Source organism: Vipera berus (genome assembly GCF_964194415.1).
Source record: "Vipera berus genome assembly, chromosome: 2".
NCBI classification, from domain to species: domain Eukaryota; kingdom Metazoa; phylum Chordata; class Lepidosauria; order Squamata; family Viperidae; genus Vipera; species Vipera berus.
Genome location: NC_138203.1, coordinates 101208520 through 101228688, shown reverse-complemented (window position 1 = coordinate 101228688; position 20169 = coordinate 101208520). Strand labels below are relative to the sequence as shown.

Here is a 20169-nt window from a genome sequence, read left to right as displayed (position 1 = left end):
GCACCATGGTCCATCCTGTAGGAAAGAGACTTTTTACAAAACTTTTACAATATATTAACAAAAATTGTCCGGCTTATCCGGAATCAGGCACTTTGTCTGTTATAACCTGGGAAAAGCTAGGTAAATATCTTCACAATCATCCCAGGGCGCCTGCTGACATTTTGTCCGCATGGCAAGCAGTGATGGCAGCATTAAAACTTCTGCCATCTCCTTTAGATCTGACATCTTCTACCTCTAAACCTCTTGATCACTCTTCTGATCTTCCGCCTTCATCCGTGCCGCCCCCACCCTATGAGAAATCAGAGAAACTTCCTCCTATTGCTGTGCCTGTCCCCCCCTCTGCTCTGCCTCCGGAGAATCTTCCTTCTGCCTCTTCTCTTTGCCCTGCTGTGCCTGTCCCTCTCTCTGCTCCCGGCAAAGAGGAAAAAGCCTCTGAGCTTGTTGCCATTACTATTTCTAAACCCCCTCCTTCCCCCTTCCCTCCTCCTCCTTCTCCAAATCTCCCTCCTCCGCCTCCCCGCCCCACTCAAGGGGCACCTTTTGTTCACTCTATGCTTGCAGCTCATGCCTCCGGGATATTAGATCCAGAGGATTTAGAAGCTTGTGCTGCTGCCCCCCCCCCACCTCCACCCGAACTACCTGTTTATACTCCTCTGACTCCAAAAACTATTAAGGACATTAAAGCTGCTGTGACTCAATATGGCCTTCATTCTAAATACACTCTCGGCCTGATCACAGGTTTGAATTACCTTGGCACTCATATGACCATCGCTGATTATCGCGTGCTGTTTGGCCACGCCTCTTCTGGCCCCCAGCAGGGAATCTAGAGGGGGGGCAGTCAGCCAGCCCGACAACAAAGGCTGACATTTCTTTTCCTCTTAATGCTTCTAACCCCTCTGAACTTTTCACTGATTCTCTTTTTCATTAAGCCTTTTCAGTTTCTCCGGCTCCCCCTCCTTATGAGGATTCAGCCGGGAGAAACTCAGCAGGGCACCTCAGCTGCGGCTGAGCCCCTCAGGCTCAGCCAGAATCTGTTAAATCACAATTGAACATGGAAGATTTGTCATCTTGTTATCCTGTTAATTTTTTTGCCGGCACCAGCAGCCGGAGGTTAACCAATCCAAGAGTATACACCCTTGCATCATGAATTGATCAACTATGTGCAAGGATTTTTAATAAGTATAGGTAAGCTAACATGGTTTTGACTCTATCACAATATCTTGTTTGGGAAATAAAAAAGAAATAGAGAAAAAATTCTTGCTGGATTACCTCAAGGAGTAAATAGGGATCAATTATTTGGCACGGGACAATTCATTACTAATGACCAACAGGCTCAAAGCCCAAGGGAGGCTTTTAATTTGATACAGGAAGGGGCTTTAGCAGCTTTCCGCAAGATAGATGATCCTCACGGAAAAGCTAAAATGTCTTTTGCAAAGGTTTATCAAGGTCCCAATCAGGCTTATTCAGACTTTGTGGATAGACTGCAGGAAGAAATAACAAGGAAAATAGACAACAAATATGCCCGAAATGAATTCCTGTTAAAATTGGCTTATGTGGGGCTTGAAAGAGCCTCTTGGGTCGAGCTGTTCTCAGTAAAGTCCAAGGGCGCGCCTGTTGATTTCAACTGCCTGGACTTGTCTGGGATCTAGCTTCCCATTGCAGGCTCCGAGCCAAGCTAAATTGACAATTCTGGTCTACCAAATCAAAGAATAGGAAAGTAGTTGTTGTTGTAAACCTAAAGAAAAGAAAAATCAAAGAAATAAAACCAAGTTTTTCTTCTATCTTTTTCTTTTAATCTAGCTTTTTGGACTATTGTTTTGGCCAAAACCCCAAATTGATATGTGTGTTTTGTTTTGTTATATATATATATATATAGATAGATAGATAGATAGATAGATAGATAGATAGATAGATAGATAGATAGATATATATAGATATAGATATAGATATAGATATATAGATATAGATATATAGATATAGATATATAGATATATATAGATATAGATATAGATATAGATATAGATATATGTATATATATGTATCTGTGTATATATGTCTGTCTGTGTTGTTCTGTGTTCTTTCCAAGACTTGGAAGAGGGTCAAAATCCTCTCTGATAACACCAAACAAAAAGGCCTTATTTAACAATGTATGGTTTGTCTGGAGAAAGTATGAAATGAAATTTTTGTATGTGAAATTGTTTATGCAAGCAGTCAGAATGGAAGTGAATGAGTTAATTTGCTGATATGTAAATGTGAGTGTGTTAGCCCTCAAACCCACCTACCACCCCCCACCCCGTCCCAGGCTGTGAAAGGAACAGTAAACTACAGATTTTATTGTTGTAAAAGCCATGGATGATGTGTGAGAGAAAATGCATGTAAAGGAGAGCAAACTATTTTTTTTAGTGGTGAGATTTTTGTAACGTTTCTTTTACTCCCCCCCAACCCCGCTGTGTTACTTTAAGAGTGAGAAAGGGAGAGACAGCCAGAAGAGGGGGGGGTGGCTGGTCCTTTTAACCATTTTTTTTCTCTGCTTAGAATTCCAGTCTGAGAAAGGGGGGTGGATGTGAAACTTGATGCCCACTCTTGCAGTTTCAGCTTGCAATTTTCTTTTTACTCGTAAGAGGAGAGATTAATTGTTGGACAAGTTTTTGGAAATCTTTGAGTTTTAGTTAAACATCACCCAAAAGAAATTACTCTGATCTTTTTGTGGAGTTGTTTTTTGTTTTTGTTTTTTTCTTTTTGATGTTTTTGTGTCTGTGTGCAGGACACATTGATGGAAGGTGATATCTGGGAGAATTTCCCTCCCTTAATCAGCACTAACCTGTGGATTTTATGCCTTACAACAGGCTCTGAGATTGTTAATACAGGAAAGGAGGAACATATACACTGACTCCAAAAAAATGATTATGGAATCTTCAATACTTTTGGAGAAGAGAAATGTAAAGGATTGATTAATAGCTAAGGGAAACAGTTGGCTCATGCAAAAGTTGATAGAAGCTGTGGAAGCAGAAAAGACAGAAGTTAGGCCAGAGTGGCAGAAGGGCAGTGAATGAATGGATAATAGAAGGGAGAAACAGAAAAGTGGTTTTTAAGTTGGTTTGCACAGATTTGTGAATTGCATACATGAATTGTATGCCTTAACACAAGCCTTAGAATGCTGAAGGAACAAGAATGTACTATAGAAATATGGATAGGGAGAAACATGGGAAGTAGAAGAAAGTGAGAGGTGGATGTTGCATGATGGGAGTCGGATGTTGCTATTGTTTAATGTGCTAACCAATTGAAAATTTTGGAGTGGATTCATTTATCCCATATGCCCAAAGTTTCTGTTTTAACCAGAGAAGCACAATTGGCTCAATTGATTTTTAAAATTCGTCACCGAACGAAAGCCTTGATTGGGCTGGAGATAGACACTCTTTTTGTGCCTATGTCTTTGCAAATTTGGGAATCATTTTTTCAAACCTCAAGTGAATTGCAATTTTCCTTAGCTGATTGGCATGGCAAGGTTTCTTGCCACCCACCACCCGATTATCATTTGCAAATTGTTCGCACTGTACCCATTGACTGGTTGTCACCCTTGTCTCCTCACCCCCTACATTCGGCTGTTACAGTTTTTGCAGATGGTAGCAAGGAGTGTGGCGCCTGTGCCTGGTTGGAAAATGGTCAATGGATAACCAAGCAAACAACACCCCAGCGGTCAGCTCAAAAAGCTGAATTGGCTGCTTCAATTTTGGCCTGTCAAATTTTTTCATTTCAACCTTTGAATCTTATTGTGGATAGCTTTTATGTTTATCACACAATTCAAGTGATTTATGGATCTTATTTATCCCCATCCATTCAACCAGATTGGTTACAACTTTTTTTTTAACCTTGCAAAATTTGCTTTTTGAACGCCAACATCCTATTTTTGTTGCTCACATTCGTAGTCATCAGCCTTTTCCAGGTTTTTTGCTAGAGGGAAACAATGTTGCAGATCAGGCTGCCTCCGGACCTTCAGCCTGTTCTTTGCAACCCCTCACCCCCTGGGAAAGTCATTCATATTTTCATCAAAATTCCAAAGCTTTGCAAAAGCAGTTTGGCATCACCGCTGCAGAAGTAATTGCAATTTGCCAGCAGTGCCCAACCTGCAGCAAACAAGCAACTGCAATCCCTATGGGTGTTAATCCAAGGGGATTGGAGCCTTGCCAAATTTGGCAAATGGATGTCACACAACATGCACCATTTGCCCCATGTAAGTATTTGCATGTTTCAATTGACACCTTCTCAGGATTCATCATGGCCACCCCCCAAAGGGGTGAAGCCACCAAACATGTCATTAATCATTGTATTCGGACCTTTGCAGTGCTGGGATGTCCAAAAGAACTCAAAACAGATAATAGCCCTGCCTATAGCAGTCAAGCCATGGCAGAATTTTGTCATCATTGGCAAATCACACACAAATTTGGAATTCCATATAATAGCCAAGGCCAAGCCTTGGTGGAAAGGGCTAACCAAACCTTGAAACATGCTTTAGATCGCTATAAAAATCAGAACAGGGGAAAACGAAACTCCAACCTCCCAGCAGTGCAAGAAACTCTTAATCTTTGCCTCTACACTCTAAACTTTTCCAACTTGACTGGCTATCCCTTAACCACAGCTGCAGAGCAGCATTTTTCATCTCCAGTTGCAGATCAGCCTAAACCCAAAGTGTGGTATCGCCAACTTCCAGACCTAACTTGGAAAGGCCCTGCAAACCTTCTCACTTGGGGAAGAGGCTACGCAGCTGTTCAACTGCCAGACAAAGTGCTGTGGATCCCCGGTCGCCACGTTCGTCCGTATCATGCCTCCACAAACACAACTGCAGAACCCATTAAAGATGACAGCATGGTTTGTGACTTTTTTCAGCTTTAACACCACTGACTGATGCCACTAAAACACAATTCCATCTGAAAGCTTACCCCAGACGTCAAAGTTTTGCCGCCTACTCAGCCTGCAGCATTTCATTGTGCCTCCACTTCACCAGCTATCCCATCCCGTTCTTTACAATGACTCACACCTTTGACATTGGTTCCAGTCAAAAATGACTCTTTTCACACTGTTTTTGCCCATCGCATGGACCCAGAAGGAACAACCTGTTGTTAACAACGAGTCTACCATCATCATCCATGTCGCCACTAATACTCAGACTGAGGGACTATGTGAACTCTGTAGCTCATGTTCCTGTCCAAACTTGAAATGGTTTCAACTTTCAGGAATTACTTGGCTCCTGGTTTCCCAAATTACCTGGTTTACAAGCTATTGTAGCTTTAATTGGTATGATTGTATTAGGATGCATTATTTTACCTTGTGTCTTGCCTATTTTTATCAGAAGTATTACTAACAGTATTTCTTTGATAGCTGAACAGAGAGCTGTTAAACAAATTGATTCCTTATGGCACAGTAAGTATCAATTCAAGGAATGTTTAACTTCTCTCCCTGGCTGACCACCCTTTTCTCAGCCATAGCTGGTCCTTTAATTTTATTATTACTTGCATGTGCAATTGGCCCATGTGTCATGGGTAAACTTTTAGATTTTCTACGACGGCTGAGCAGCATTAGCGATGACATTCTGTTGATGAAACACACTGTTGACAGTGAATACAAACATCCTCTTTTAGAATTCACTTCTGACCCAGAGACTGATGAACCCTCACACCAACACTCTTTGAAAGGAACACTGGCGCCGGCACAGGAGGTATCGAATGATTTCTCTTTTTCCCGCGTAAGTGTCCTAGAAGAGAAAGTTCTGGACTACATTGAGGGGCCTTCTCAGTAATTGGCCTTAAAAAACAGAAAAGGAGGAGTTGTAGTTATCCTAGACTCCCAAAAGACCTTTTTGCCTTCTGCATTCCTGTCTCCAGTGATAAACCTTTGTCTCCTGCTTCATTTACAATTGTATATAACAAGACTTGTCTTTTGTAATTGTCCTTGCTTCAAGTTATGCCTTTCAAGTTATGCCTTCTTGTGATACAAGTTATGCCTTCCTGTGATAATGTCTCTTGTAATTGTCCTTGCTTCAAGTTATGCCTTTCAAGTTATGCCTTCCTGTAATAACCCTTGTCTTCTCTGTTAGCATTTGTATACGATAAGCTATGCTTTATTGTTTCCTGTGATGACCTTTGCCCTCTTCATTAGCAGTTGTATGCAATGAGTTATGTTCTCCTATGACCTTACATATGTTAATTCCTCATGTGTACTTCCCCCTCCCTGGTGAAACTGCTCAATAAAAGAGTGCTGTGCAAAGCTGTTCGGGGGCAACACCATCCACCCCGGGCACTCTGTGCTCTCTCACCTTGAACAAACTGGTGTTGGTGCCTCAGTTTGTCCTAGGACTCTGTTCCTGCGCTATCGCAGTTCCCAAGTGTGACCGTTGGAACATCCGGCACACTGGGTCGGTGGCAAAGGGCAAAATCCTTCCATATTCAAGGTGTTCACCCTTGCGAGGGTCCCTCTAAATTCTCACCCCTGTTACGGGGCTCTAAGAGTTGAGGCCGGAACCCTGACTGGTCGCTCGACGCGACACGGTATACAAATCAAATCAAATCAAATCAAATCAATCAATCAATAAATAAATAAATACTACAACACTGTTTAATGCTGTAGAAACACATCAGCAAGCTAGAAGAGGGAAAAATAAATATGGAAGAATGACCTTGTCTCCATCACCAGCATTCATCCTGTCAAAGCTTCTACGCTAGTTCGACTAACCAGTTCAAAAAAACGAAAAGGAGAGGAAAAAAGCATTCAGGAGGAAAGTTGCCTTTAAATCCAGAACCACACAAAAAATAGCTTGATTTTCATTAATGCGATAAACATAAACAGTACCCGATATCGACATGTCCTTCTTGTCCTGAGGAGCCCATCTTCAGATGATGAATAATCGTGTGCGTTGGGAAACAGCCCTGGCTGGCAGCTAAGAGTAAGTCATCTTGCAGCCAGGTAAGAAAACGAAGCCACAGTGGATTCCTTCCTCTTTTGTCATCACGCAGGTCAATTCTGTGATAATTGTCCCCCCCCAAAGTCAAAGACATTTAGGTGAGTAATTAATGCTAAATTATACAAGTTTTTAAAATGTGTCTAGGCAAATAGGCAGAAAAGATGGACTCGCCCAAATATCAGTGACTCTACAATAGTTTCCATGACGTTTACGTATTCTATGGTAGTTATTACAGTTATTACAGTTTTGTCAGGGGTAAATTTACATTTGGATATTTGGATAGGAAATTTATGCTATCTGTTTCTCATGTCAGTTCAACTGCAGTGCTTTTAAACCAGTTCACTTATTTTATATGTTGACAGGGAGGAAGTGTACAGCAAGTCTTCTCCAAACTTGGCAAATTCAAATACATGGCTTAGGACCGGGATACTTGCAGGATCATCTGCTGCCAGGAACGAATTCCCATCGCCCAGTACGCTCACACAGAGAAGGCCTCCTCAGGGTACCGTTGGCTAAACAATGTCGGCTGGTGACCCCCAGGGGGAGGGCCTTCTCTGTGGGAGCGCCAGCCCTGTGGAACCTGCTCCCCCCGGAGCTTCGAATGGCCCAAGATCTCCGGTCCTTTCGCCGCGGCCTCAAAACACTCCTTTTCCACCTGGCTGACCTGGACTGACAGGGATTTTAATTATGTTTTTAATTTTTAACTCTAACTTTTAATTTATTTTAATTTTAATTTTAATTTATTGTACAGAGGCCTTTAATTTTAATTTTTATCTTAACTTCTGTATTTATTATATGTTACTGTTGTTAGCCGCCCTGAGTCCTTCGGGAGATAGGGCGGCATATAAGTCCCAATAATAAATAAATAAATAAATAAATAAATAAATAAATAAATTCTCCAGATGTGTGATCTAATTCTTGGCAATTCTCTGAAGTGAAGCCACGCTTCTGGAGAGTGGAGCAACTGGAGGAAGCCGTGTTACAAAATCTAGGAAGAACTGCCTCTGAGAAACAAACCTGAAAGCTACTTCATACTCTTAAGGCAGGGGTCTTCAAATTTGGCCCTTTTATGACTTGTGGACTTCAACTCCCAGAATTCCTCAGCCAGTGTGCCTGACTGAGGAATTCTGGGAGTTGAAGTCCACAAGTCATAAAAGGGCCAAGTTTGAAGACCTCTACCTTAAGGCAGCTACAGGCTTCAAGATGTGATGAATAAGAGTCCTGATAACCCCGGCCAGTATGGATCAGGTAGCCAGAAGCTATGGGAGTCATACCTAACATAGCTGAATGGCTCCTTAGTTCATATAACAGCATTAACAGTATCTATGCAAACACAAACTCTTATTTAACTTACGCCCTACCTTTGTGACCAGAGACAGAAAGAGTGAACTCTACTAATTATATCTTACTATGGATTATAACAATAGCAATAGCACTTAGACTTATATATCCCTTCACAGTACTTTACAGCCCTCTCTAAGCGGTTTACAGAGTCAGCATATTGCCCCCCCAACAATCTGGGTCCTCATTTTACCGACCTCGGAAGGATGGACGGCTGAGTCAACCTTGAGTCGGTGAGAATCGAACTGCTAAACTGCAGACAGCCAGCAGTTAGCAGAAGTAGCCTGCAGTACTGCATTCTAACCACTGCACCACCAGGGCTCATTATGTTTTGTGAACTGTTATGTATATCTCCCAAATGACAATTCCAATTTAGAAAAGGAAAAGAAAGAACCATCCTAAAACTTGTGGGGGGGAGGGGTGTCTGTAAAATCATTCCCTATCTCTAACCAATGACTCCAATCAGTGTTTTCCAGAGTCAAATGTGACATCCAGTACCTGTATGACGTTTCCAGCCAAGGAACAGCAGCTGTAAATCTTTTTCCATCAACTGCATCCATTTTAACCGTAGAGTCCATTTCTGGATGATTATCTGTCAAAAGGCAATTAGGGATATTATTGAGCTAAACCACACACACACACACACACACACACACACACACACACACACACACACAGAGAGAGAGAGAGAGAGAGAGAGAGAGAGAGAGAGCGCTTTTTATCTTTATTGCCGCAATATTATTCTTTAAAGTACCGTAATGGCTTAGCAAATAAAACACCAGGTGGCCATTCCACATGGACAGGATCAAAAATAAGCTCTAACTATTTTCCAATGGAAGTGTTCTATAATTTCCAGACAAATATGAGCTATGATTCTTCTATATCAAACATTTCCTGAACAATGGAAGTTGTGATGAGAACAGAGACTTGCTGTACAAGCTACCATAGGTCTTTTCTCTTACAGGAATCTTCCAGTCCCTTCCTTCTTCCATGATTGCTCTAAGACACGGGTGCCAAAGTCACCACGTCACGTGACGTGGCGCGACGTATTGTGACTTCTTTTGCATTGCCAGAGCTGGGGTGGGTGCGGCATCTGGAGGATCCGTACTGGTCCACGGACTGGAGGGTGGGGACCCCTACCCTATACGGCTGACTTGCTTTTTCTCTGAGGATGGACATGACTTCCACCCTTACATCTTGGAGGGAATTTCTGTATTTTTACACAGAATACCCTGTGCTGAATTTTTCAGGTACATTGATTGAGGAGGGCTTAAGGCAACTATCAATTCCCATACTTTTTACAGTTCAAATTGACTACTATGCCTCATCTGAAAAAGGTTTTGTTAGAAAAACTGGAGTTCTCTCCAAGACTTTCCCCAAATACAGATATATCATAGTTCAGTTTTTAAAAGGTAGCAGGATCTGAGGCAATCCACTGTTCCAGCCAATACACAGAACTGAAACCATATCCCCATGAACAAAAATCAAAGACAAAGAGTCCTACAAATTATCTAGTGGACATGTGAATATATTCATGTCATTTTCTGGAAAGTATCAAAGTGGCATCCCTTTTGCCTTTTCCTGAAGTTTCTCTCATTTCCCAGTCTAGCTTACAAGCTTGGAATTCTCTGGTGATCTCCCATCCAAACATTAACCAGTGGTGTCACTACTTAGCTCCCAAGCCCAGACAAAGTTGGTCAAAGATTCAGATTACCTACCCAGTCTATAAATGGACAACTTGTTCTCTGCATCCAGAACAGCAAGATCCCCACTCTGAGACTCTGTAGAGAAAGCAACTTGATTGGCAGCAGAGGAGAGCTGGAGCTGATATGTACAAAGAGGTGGAGGGACCACAGCGTGAAGAAAGGCTGTCCACAGAACCTTATCTTTCAAAAATGAAAAGGAAAAAAGTTCATTTAAGAATCAGAAAAGTGTATGTGTGTGTATGTATGTGTGTACGTATAGTATATATGTGTGCATATAAGTATGTGTATATATACGTATATTTATGTATAGGTGTGTGGATCTATATTCAGATGATACGGTTTTGGGCAGTCCTTGAATGATAGAAAGCAAAGTGTTTAGCAAATCATTGCCTCCTCTTCTCATCAGACCTGTCATAACACATGACTTCATAACAAAAGTTGCCTAGATCACACAACCCAAATATTTTGGCTATATCTTTTGAAAGCTATGTAAAATTCACCATGATATATATTTGCCATTCAAAAGATACAATCAAAGCCTAAGAAGGAAACAAATGTAAACTAAAACACAACCACTTCAGAAATTAACACCCATGTAAGCAGGAATCAGCATCAGGGGAAAAATAATGCCCCAATCAAGAAGACATCAAGAAGGAAGGCCACACTCTCTCTCTCTCTCTCTCTCTCTCAGATTGGCAGGGCTCAAGTTAATGTATACAACAGCAAATCTTGATTCTTCTCCCCACTGATAACGTAAACAAGCCTGATAATGAAATATCTGCAAGAAAACAACCAAGCTCAGAGGATACCAAGGACTTAACAGCCCAACCCTAAGCTACATACATTTTCTCCTATTAGTTATTTGTGAGTATCACATTATCCCCACTAGTCTACTACTTAACAAGGCTTTATAAACTGGCCAGTGAGATGCTTCCAACCCTTCCCTAAAGTGATATACATATCATTCTTGTGAAATTCTTGTAGTTGCAGTAAAGGGAAATTTGAAACGTACCTCCATCAATGACTGCTACACTAGCCGAGTCATTGGCCCCTCCACCAATGCTGTGATCAGTACTCCACTGCCAATCATAGCAAAGATAAAGCCACTGTTTACAGAGGACATGAAGTCGATAGGGAATCTCCTGATCCCACACCAGGGATACAAGAGGTGGGCTGCCGTCAAGGCTGCCAAAATGCAGGCTTTGTTTCAAATACCAGTGATGGTTTCCTGTTGTCCACAACTGAACTGTAATTAGAAGACAAAATGTTTATAGAACATAGGAAAGGTAAGAGTACACTGTACTTTGTGTAAGCTCTGAATCTTACTGATGATGTGCTACCGAAACTCACTATAAAATTGACTCTTCCCAACTGATGGTTTCTACAAAAACTTGTTCCACCTACTCAACATTGTACGTTTGCTTGCCTCTTTCTCCATCTCTGTGATGTCCATAGTTCAGGGAAGAGATAGGGGAAGAGGTAGGGCAATAACACCAAGAAGATCCAGATTTGATTTCGGGGTTGCCAATTGCTGATTGCTAGATGGACTCAGTTACAGCATTGTTAGAAAACCTGAAGGACTAGAATGGCGACAGATCCTCCTAGAGAAAACTATCAATCTATCACCAAGATTCAATATCAACTTGATAGCATATATTCATCATCAATCAGTTACTGACTCCCTTTAATTCTCCTTTTTCTTGTTGAGAAGAGTTAAAACCACATGTCCCTCCAGTGTAATGCTTAGACACATAATATATTTGGAGTTTTGATACTGTAGCCTCCAGATAAAAAAATGGCTGAGAATAGCTATGCACAAAACCAAAATAAAGTAGGCCAAGACTATAGGGCTGTGACAAACCCAATAGGTTCTGTAAAATTAAGAAATGATTACTGAATGTTCTTACCATACATCTTTATTTGAGAACTACTGTCACTTTCCAGTTCTTCCACCCAGGCAGCCAATATCATAGAGTCAGAATTCCAGAGCAGCTCATTTACCTATAGAAATACAACTAGGGTCATCACCTATCTAAAGCACCTTTTAATAAAAAAAATGTCATGCCGTACATAACTACGTAATTAAAATCTTCTCTGAGTCAAGGTCTGCTCTTGGTAATCTGCAAACATGTTCATGTAGACAACTTACAGTTTAAAACAGTCCTCCCACTGAGGGAAATAATGTCAGATACGCTAGTGAGAAAAAAGTCTGCAGATCCAATGACTGTTAACTGAACTGTGCCTCAAGAAAAAAGTACATCCTACCTTTACTTGGCCTTTTTGGAAAGGAAGAGTAAATTCTCCATGAAGGAGCCCATTTTGTTCTACGAACACAACATCATGTTTGTTGGCTTTATCCTGTGTAGAAGCAATCAAGCTTCCTGAGGGCCTGAAATAGAAGCAGAAAAGAAAGAAGTGGAGAAATGACTTAGAACCAGTTTTCAAGCAAAAATTCTCCAAAGATTCACAGATTTTTCTAAAAAGTATCCATTATTATTTGTGGTTGGGTCCCAATTTTGGTAACATTGACAATGTTGGTAGATTTTATCTCGGCCCCTATATTTGTTATTCATTGCTTTTTATGGTATCTTTCTCTTGTTGTTTTTTATTCTGTTAGCCACCCAGAACCATATATGGGTGACCACATAAATTGAATAAAGAAATGCATTAAAAATGGATTAGGAGTGATTGAGTGGGATCATAATCCTGCACCCTAGATTCAGAATTAATGGTGATTTTCAGTAAAATATTAGCTTGATGAATAGAAAAAACTATAATCAGAAAGCCAATAATACACACATCATGAAACACCCTGTATTTCCTTACTCACTTCCAGGCCAGTGCTTGTCCTAGGCCTGGGACAGGCTCACTGGTACTTTGTAGAATAAGTTCCCGGCTCCACACTCTCACTTTTCGAGCCCCTGAATGTTTGCGGAATACCCATAATTCCCAAGGTAGAGGACAAAGTCAAGGAACCCATGAACGGATGAAAGAAAAGGCGATAGAGAAAAAGAGAGAGAGAGAGAATCATTACAACTCAGTAGAATTCCCGTAATTCTTTATCACTGTGGTGCGGTATCATGGTATCAACCATACCAAGTTGGGGAAAGCTGCATCAAAATGTGGGACAACCTTGAGACTTTGGAAGATTTTTTTTAAAAAACAAAAAAACAAAACTTTCCTTCCTTCACCTGCTCAGTCAAAAGCTAACAGAAACTATCATGCTATTATTTTAAAATGGTACCAACCTGTTCCTGGGCAAATGTCACTCACAGCTACATACTGTCCATCTCCTCTCCAACTGATGCGAGGTTTATGGTCATCCCATAGTAAAGCAGGCAATATTTCCTGAAAAAGATCATATGAAATGATGCAAAATTTGGGTATAGATATTTTTAAACACCTTGACTGAAATCTTACAAACATCACAAGATTTCGTGAGATTTAAGGTGCTTTAAAATTTTAAATTGTTACAACTTGCAATGGTGCCCATCACCTGTAAAGGGTGATCCCTGATATATGTAACTTGCTCCTAAAGGACCATTACCACCTAATTATTCTCCTTTAATATAATTGTATTTCTATGAAGTGCTACCATGCAGGCTCAGCTACTAGAGAGTCCAAGCCAAATATTGTCTCAAGACATTATCAGTCTTCCCTCAATTCTCCTTACATTCAGGAGGCCCGCTAAGATAACAGTGATCATGGAATTCAAATCTAGCAAAATTTCACCCTAGGGGAAGTTGCAGAATAGCCATACCATTTTGACATCCCCTATAGCTAGGCACACAAATTAATCACAAGGATCTTAGATGCTCTTAAAGGCAACAATATTAATTAAATGCTGATTCATAAAACTCTTTTAATCCCCACAAAAGTTAGTGAAGCAGCAATGCAAGATCAAATATGTAGACCCATTCACATATAAACTTACATACCGTATTAGCACATACTAACCATATAAATACTTTGCACCATATGCACAATCATTAATGTGTCACCCGAGGCATCTATGTGTTTGTTTTATTCTCCCACAAGCTGGGAGAACTCTCATTGCCTTTAATTTTACTTTCTTGAATTCTTGGCTTGACATTAGGTGTGAACCAGGAATCACAATTTAAACATGCTCATTAAAAATGACTTGCTGTTGACTTATTGAGCAACTATTATATTCCTGACTTGAACAAAAGAGGCAGGAATCAAGGAAAATGAAACTACATCATAGTTGATATTTCCATCTGGTTGTATTCAAATACATGGGATAAAAGACAGGCACATGAACTCAGGACTTAGCTTTGACTTGCAAAAATTCATGTATTAACATTATATCCTGGCCCATCATTAAATGCAAATTCAGCTGTGCCACTGAGTCAAGATCAGGCAGTGAACTTCATGGTTGCTAGGAATCTGGACGTTTTCTACCCAAATTCCAAGCTCTCGTCATTATTCCAGTTCTATGACTTATTGCATATATTTTAATATTCACGTCTGCGGTAAAAGTGCATATTCCTTGCATCATTGTAATTAAATATTTGCATATAGAATCAGTATTTGTAATTAAAAACATAATACCATTGACTTGGTATGAGCAGCTTGCTTGCCTTCCGATCCATGAAACTGTGTTTCTTTTTTACCCCATCCAACAGTAATAAATTTGCCTAAGAATCAATCAAGTAAAGAATATTTGAAGATTAATATTTTATAGATCTGTCAAAAACGTACATCCAACTTTTCTAGTGTTTACTTCTAATTTTCCACAGGCAATAGTATTTATGGGCCACTTCATGACAAATATAAAATATTCTTTAGACAACTTCCAAGTTTAAAAAATCCACTCCACATTCAGTTAATGCTTTTATACATGATAGATTGCCAGCCAGACTGATGGCAATGTCACATGTACGTAACAAGTGACTACAAAACATTGCTCTCTTTCAATTTACTGCCCTGATACCAATGGACACACAGTCCATGACTTCAGTACATAACAATTGATAGAGCAGCTGCAGCTATTTTCAGTTAATTCAATTTCTCTGTGTAGCCTAGCCCTTCACAGAACTGCAATAATATATTTTGTAAAATTCTAGCATCTGCACTACCATCTCACCTTCTCCAAAGTCATCCTGGTGGATCTGTCTTTCCGCAATTGGTTCAAAGTCTCTTGTCATCAAAATCAGAGTCTGCTCACCTGTCACAAGAATATATAAAGAAGTTTGAAATTAAAATGTTTAAGTGCAGTTGAATCATCTTGCAGAATCACAGGAGGAGGAGGCATCTTCTAATTCTGAAGTGCTCAAGCCCAATCCCTGTTTAGTTCAGATTAACTCTTCCTTGAAAAATTATCTCTTTTCTTGACAGACATCTAGAAAAAGTGAAACCTCCTCCAGTGCTGTCCACAACAAAGAGGAGGGAAAAGTGGGTGCCACTATGGTTTCAAGCCCCACCCCTTTCTATCTGTGTCAATGTCATACAAAGGGGAAGAGCTTTAATTGTGGATTGTGTCCACCCTTGGCCCTGCCTATTGCTTTGTTGTCTGTTGTGGTTAAAAGTGATATTAATGCACGTCATATGAACCCACCATGTGTTTGGCAAACAAGGAATAGTTAATGCAAATCAATGGCTAGTTACTATTTTGTAAACCATCAGATGCAATGAACCATTCTCTGCCAGAATCCAAAAGACAGAGAATAAAGTTGAGAATGTTTTGCAATTTTGATTTGTACCTGTAGCAAGAAGAACAAGTTCTTGATCAGGACTCCAGCTCATTGTGGTCAGGCCACTGTCCACACTCCCAACACATTCCAGCTGCAAAAGTGTTTAATACTGTTTATATCTTTTTAACAGCAATCAACATCAATAAATCAAGCAAACTACATATTTTCCATCAATCATCTTCAAGTAAGAAAAGAGAGACCTACTCAAATACAGATGGATAGTGATCATGTTCTAGTCCTGCAATACTACTATTTCTGTAGTCTTGTATAAGCAGTTCTCACCATAATATTTAACTAGAAGTGAGACTGGAACATAATATCAACATAGGTGATGCGATCACAATTGAGCCCAAAATTTATGTTACTAAGCAAGAGGTTTATTGAGTTTTGCCCCATTTTATGACCTTTCTTGCCACAGTTGTTAAGTGAATCCCTGCAGTTGTTAAATTAGTAACACAGTTTTTAAGTGAATCTGGCTTCCCCATTTCTTGTCAGAAGGTTGCAAAAGGTGGTCACATGACCCCAGGACACTGCAACCGTCATAAATATGAGTCAGTTGCATCTTGAGTTTGATCATGTGATCATGGGGATGCTGCTATGGTCATAAGTGCAACTTCGAACAGTCATTAAACAAATTATTGTAAGTTGAGGACTACCTGTATATCTTCATTACTATGGCTGTAGTGATACTGTACAAAAAAATCTTAGCTCTTTGCTCCCATATAGTGGTCACCAGCCCATATGTTTCAATGTAGTATAAATTTGCTCTTTTTTTTAAGAAAATGCTAATTGTTTAAAAACAATCTCAATGGAAATTAAACATTTTGAAGTTAAATTCTTTATTACACTCAAGCATATTAACTGTTTACAAAGATCATAAAAATTATCATCAATTAAATACACTCTTAAGGATTTTAAGAAATACACTATTAACAGGAGATGTCAGTGGAGGTCTTAGCTCTTCCTGAATGTTGCAAGTTATGACACATAATTTTGCCACATTATGGGTAAGCTCAACATCTTAATGTGATGTGTTTATGTATTAGCCCTGTGAAGCAGCATAGACAAGATGCACAACCAGGAGTACCAGCTCTATCTTTATAGATAGTCCTTGCTTTATGACTGCCCTGTTTAGCAACTGAATCAAATCAAATCTTTATTATGGTCAAAAGCCAGCATGAAGAGGACGGGGTACAAAAAAAAATTAAAAGGCATAAAAGATACACCACGGTAAAAAACTTACATCAAAGTCTAAAGATATTAATTATAAAAACCTGAAAATTATTTTTAAAAAAACCTAAAAAGAATGGCACAGGTCATCTTCTGATGGATTTTAAGTGCTGCTACACAGAATCTGGCAACATAATGATACAGAATCAGAGAAATTACATCCATAACCAACATAACAGACAACATATTGCAAAGGTCAAGTAAACATACGTTCTATTTCCCAGAAAATGAGCTCATCTAATGCCCTGGTCCAACCTATGGGAAAAACCAGGTTTTCCCAGCTTTCCAAAAGGGTTAGAGAGGGTTGGTTCATCTGAATTTCAGGAGCAAGATCATTTCAAAGGGTAAGCACTTCCACAGAAAATATATACATACGATGATTTGTATCTTTCATAGTTATTTTTATTCTTATGTGCAAGAAGCTAATATATTTATTTAAAGGGGCAACAACTATATTGAGACCAGCAATATCAAAGCAACTACTTTTGTTATTATGTGTTGTGTTCCTGCATTCTATTTCATATCTTACTTGGGTGCAATACCCAAGAATTGCCATTCTGCCATACCTGGTGAGTGTTAAGATTGCACAGTATAACATCACCAATTGTTGTAGCCACACAGACTGATTCTATATCTGGCAAATCCTCCAGGCCCACAATACATCCACTTCCATCTTCTGGCAGAAAACCCTCAGTTGTCAAAGTAATTTCGTTGATGACCTTTAAAACAAAGACAAGATAAAGGGTCATGAGATATCTTTCATTCTTGTTCTATATATTGTTTGGATCATTATTGCTAGTTTTTTGAAAGATTAACAAAAAATTGCAAACATCTTCGATTTTTATCTGTATCTTGGCTCTGCTCCAAATTAAGGTGCTGGCGTTGACTTTCTTTATTATATCATGAAGTATCCCACCAAGAAGCTACGTAGCCTGAGCATTTAACCTGAATGCAAAATTCAGTTTCTTCTTGCACAAATTAACAATAAAATAAATAGATTTAGAAAAGGAACATTCATTTAAACAATCTTATTGGAAATGTACAGATTGTAACATCTAAGAACAGAACATGTTTACAGTTTAGAAAATTTTACAGAATGGATTTTTTTTATATTCTTGGATATTCCTAAGTTCTTTGAAAGTCTGATAGGGCTCGCTGCTTAGCAAAATTTTAAAAAAAGTATTTTAATCAACTATTTGAAGAAAGAGATTTTCATTAAATCTGTTTCAAAGCAGCAATATTATCCAGTTTTCCTTCCACAGCACTGCTAGTGAGACAATTCTTCAAACCCAAAGGCCATATCTGGGATAACATGTGAACCCTCACCTCCTGCGTGACAGGATCCAGTTCCACAATTCCATACTCAGTGCTGACCAACACTGTTCCTCTATCTGCACGGATAGTGAAACCTTGAGGAGTACCAAGAGCTCGGACTGGCTGGCATTCTTGCGCTCTCAATAATTTTAGGTTTCTCATCTTTTTCTCCACACACGCCACTGAAAAAAGAGATATATTTTCCACATCGAATGATGACATACAGACCCCATAAATAGGGGAGCAAGTTTGGCTCTTGATGATTGACCAAACAGGGGTGTCAAACTGCCGGCCCATGGGCCGGTTTCATCATACCGAAGCCGCACCCACCCTATTGCTGGCAATGCAAAAAGAGTCGCGATACGTCACGACACGTGACGTGGCAAGTTTGACACCCATGCTCTAAGCCCTGCTGGAGCTTAACCAAACTCACAGCTATAAATCACTTGATTAGATTCACAGAATATGCTAAGCCAAAAGTGAAATCATGATCTAGCACCATTATGAATGAGTCCAGTGAATGATTAAGAAATGCGGAGCTAGAATGATTGTGCTGACTGGTTTGTTTAATTTGCGTCAAAATCATGAAGCATATGGCAAGGACTTCCATGTACAGCAGCAGTGTATCTGCAAACAACAGATCTTAGAAACTAAGGCTACTGCCCTGCTTGGGGGCTTCCTGAAAAAAATCACTGTCACCAGAATACACAACTGGAAACAGAACAGCTTAGCCTTAGAGGCACTGAACTAAAGAAACCTTTGAAGAAGTTGATTCTTACACTTTGCTCACCCAACTTTGCCTGTCTTAACAGTGTTTCTCAACCAGTTTGATTTAGTGGGTGAAGGCACCACACTAGAAACCAGGAGACTGTGAATTCTAGTCCTGCCTTAGGCATGAAAGCCAGCTAGGTGACTTTGGGCCAGTCACTCTCTCTCAGCCCAATTCACCCCACAGGGTTGTTCTTGGGGGGGAAAATAGGAGGAAAAAGCAGTATTATATATGCTCGTCGCCTTGAGTTGTTTATAAAAATAATAAAAGGTGGGATATAAGTTAAATAAGTAAATAAAAACAAATGAACCTTGGCAACTTTAAGATGCTGCCTATGGAATTCTGGGAGTTGAAGTCCGCACATCTTAAAGATGCCAGGGTTGAGAAACACGGATCTTCCATGACTGCTCTGAAATTTGACCATACTAGTTTTTTTAAAAAAAGTAGAAATCTAAAACATTTTATCTTCCCTTTCTCCTTGATAATAGTGGATTACCTCAAAAGCCGCAAATGAAAAGAGGAAAAAGCGTCCAGAGCCTTAACAGCGCCGCTTACTTTCCTTGCAACAGCCCGCGTGCAACCTTAACTACGGTAGGGACGCAGCGGGCCTGCCATCTTTAAACACACTGTCTGGGCAGATGTCTTCCGGAGCATGCTCTGTGAGCCGATGAAGCTAAAAAGAATGAGGGCAGCTCGGCTGCTGGGTCGCGCGTGCTCAGTGACGCTGTGAAGTCTGCGTGAACTAACTGAGCGTGCTTGCGAAGGGTGAGGTACTTTTAATACGGGATTTGCGTTTTTCCTTTATTAAAACATGCAAAATGTAATTATCGATATATTCAATAGTTAAAAAAATATCCAAAACTTTGTTTAAATGTCAGCTGGGTAAATGAAAGGGAATAACATATTTGAAACGGACTCTATAATATTCAAAGTATATGAAATATTGGTGACTTAATAATTGGGAAATTACGGATTAGTTCTCTTTTAAATGTAGTTTCATCTCTGAAAACCAGGGATTTATAGATTATGCATTGGGCACATTCTTGTGGCAAGTGCCCCAATTAAGCTGACTTTGTAATAATGCCGCTTGGGGTGTGTGTGAAAGCGCTAATAAGCAGGCATATACATAGAATGAAGGCT

The 20169-nt window shown here is 39.9% G+C and overlaps 1 protein-coding gene across 1 annotated transcript in view; it reads right to left on the bottom strand.

The window, feature by feature from the left end:
• Positions 1-19662, bottom strand: part of ELP1 (elongator acetyltransferase complex subunit 1) — a 49475-nt gene extending 29813 nt beyond the window's left edge. Inside the window, exons 1-14 of the mRNA XM_081317543.1 lie at positions 19526-19662; positions 18273-18442; positions 17513-17665; positions 15726-15807; positions 15110-15190; positions 14575-14660; positions 13251-13350; positions 12833-12923; positions 12268-12391; positions 11910-12003; positions 11015-11248; positions 10015-10182; positions 8795-8888; positions 6844-7014 (exon numbers count right to left, since the gene is read on the bottom strand). Coding sequence (XP_081173669.1) covers positions 6844-7014; positions 8795-8888; positions 10015-10182; positions 11015-11248; positions 11910-12003; positions 12268-12391; positions 12833-12923; positions 13251-13350; positions 14575-14660; positions 15110-15190; positions 15726-15807; positions 17513-17665; positions 18273-18422 — 1628 coding nt within the window. The 5' untranslated portion in view covers positions 18423-18442; positions 19526-19662. The remainder of the gene's footprint in view (positions 1-6843; positions 7015-8794; positions 8889-10014; positions 10183-11014; positions 11249-11909; positions 12004-12267; positions 12392-12832; positions 12924-13250; positions 13351-14574; positions 14661-15109; positions 15191-15725; positions 15808-17512; positions 17666-18272; positions 18443-19525) is intronic.
• Between the last annotated feature and the right edge of the window lie 507 nt (positions 19663-20169).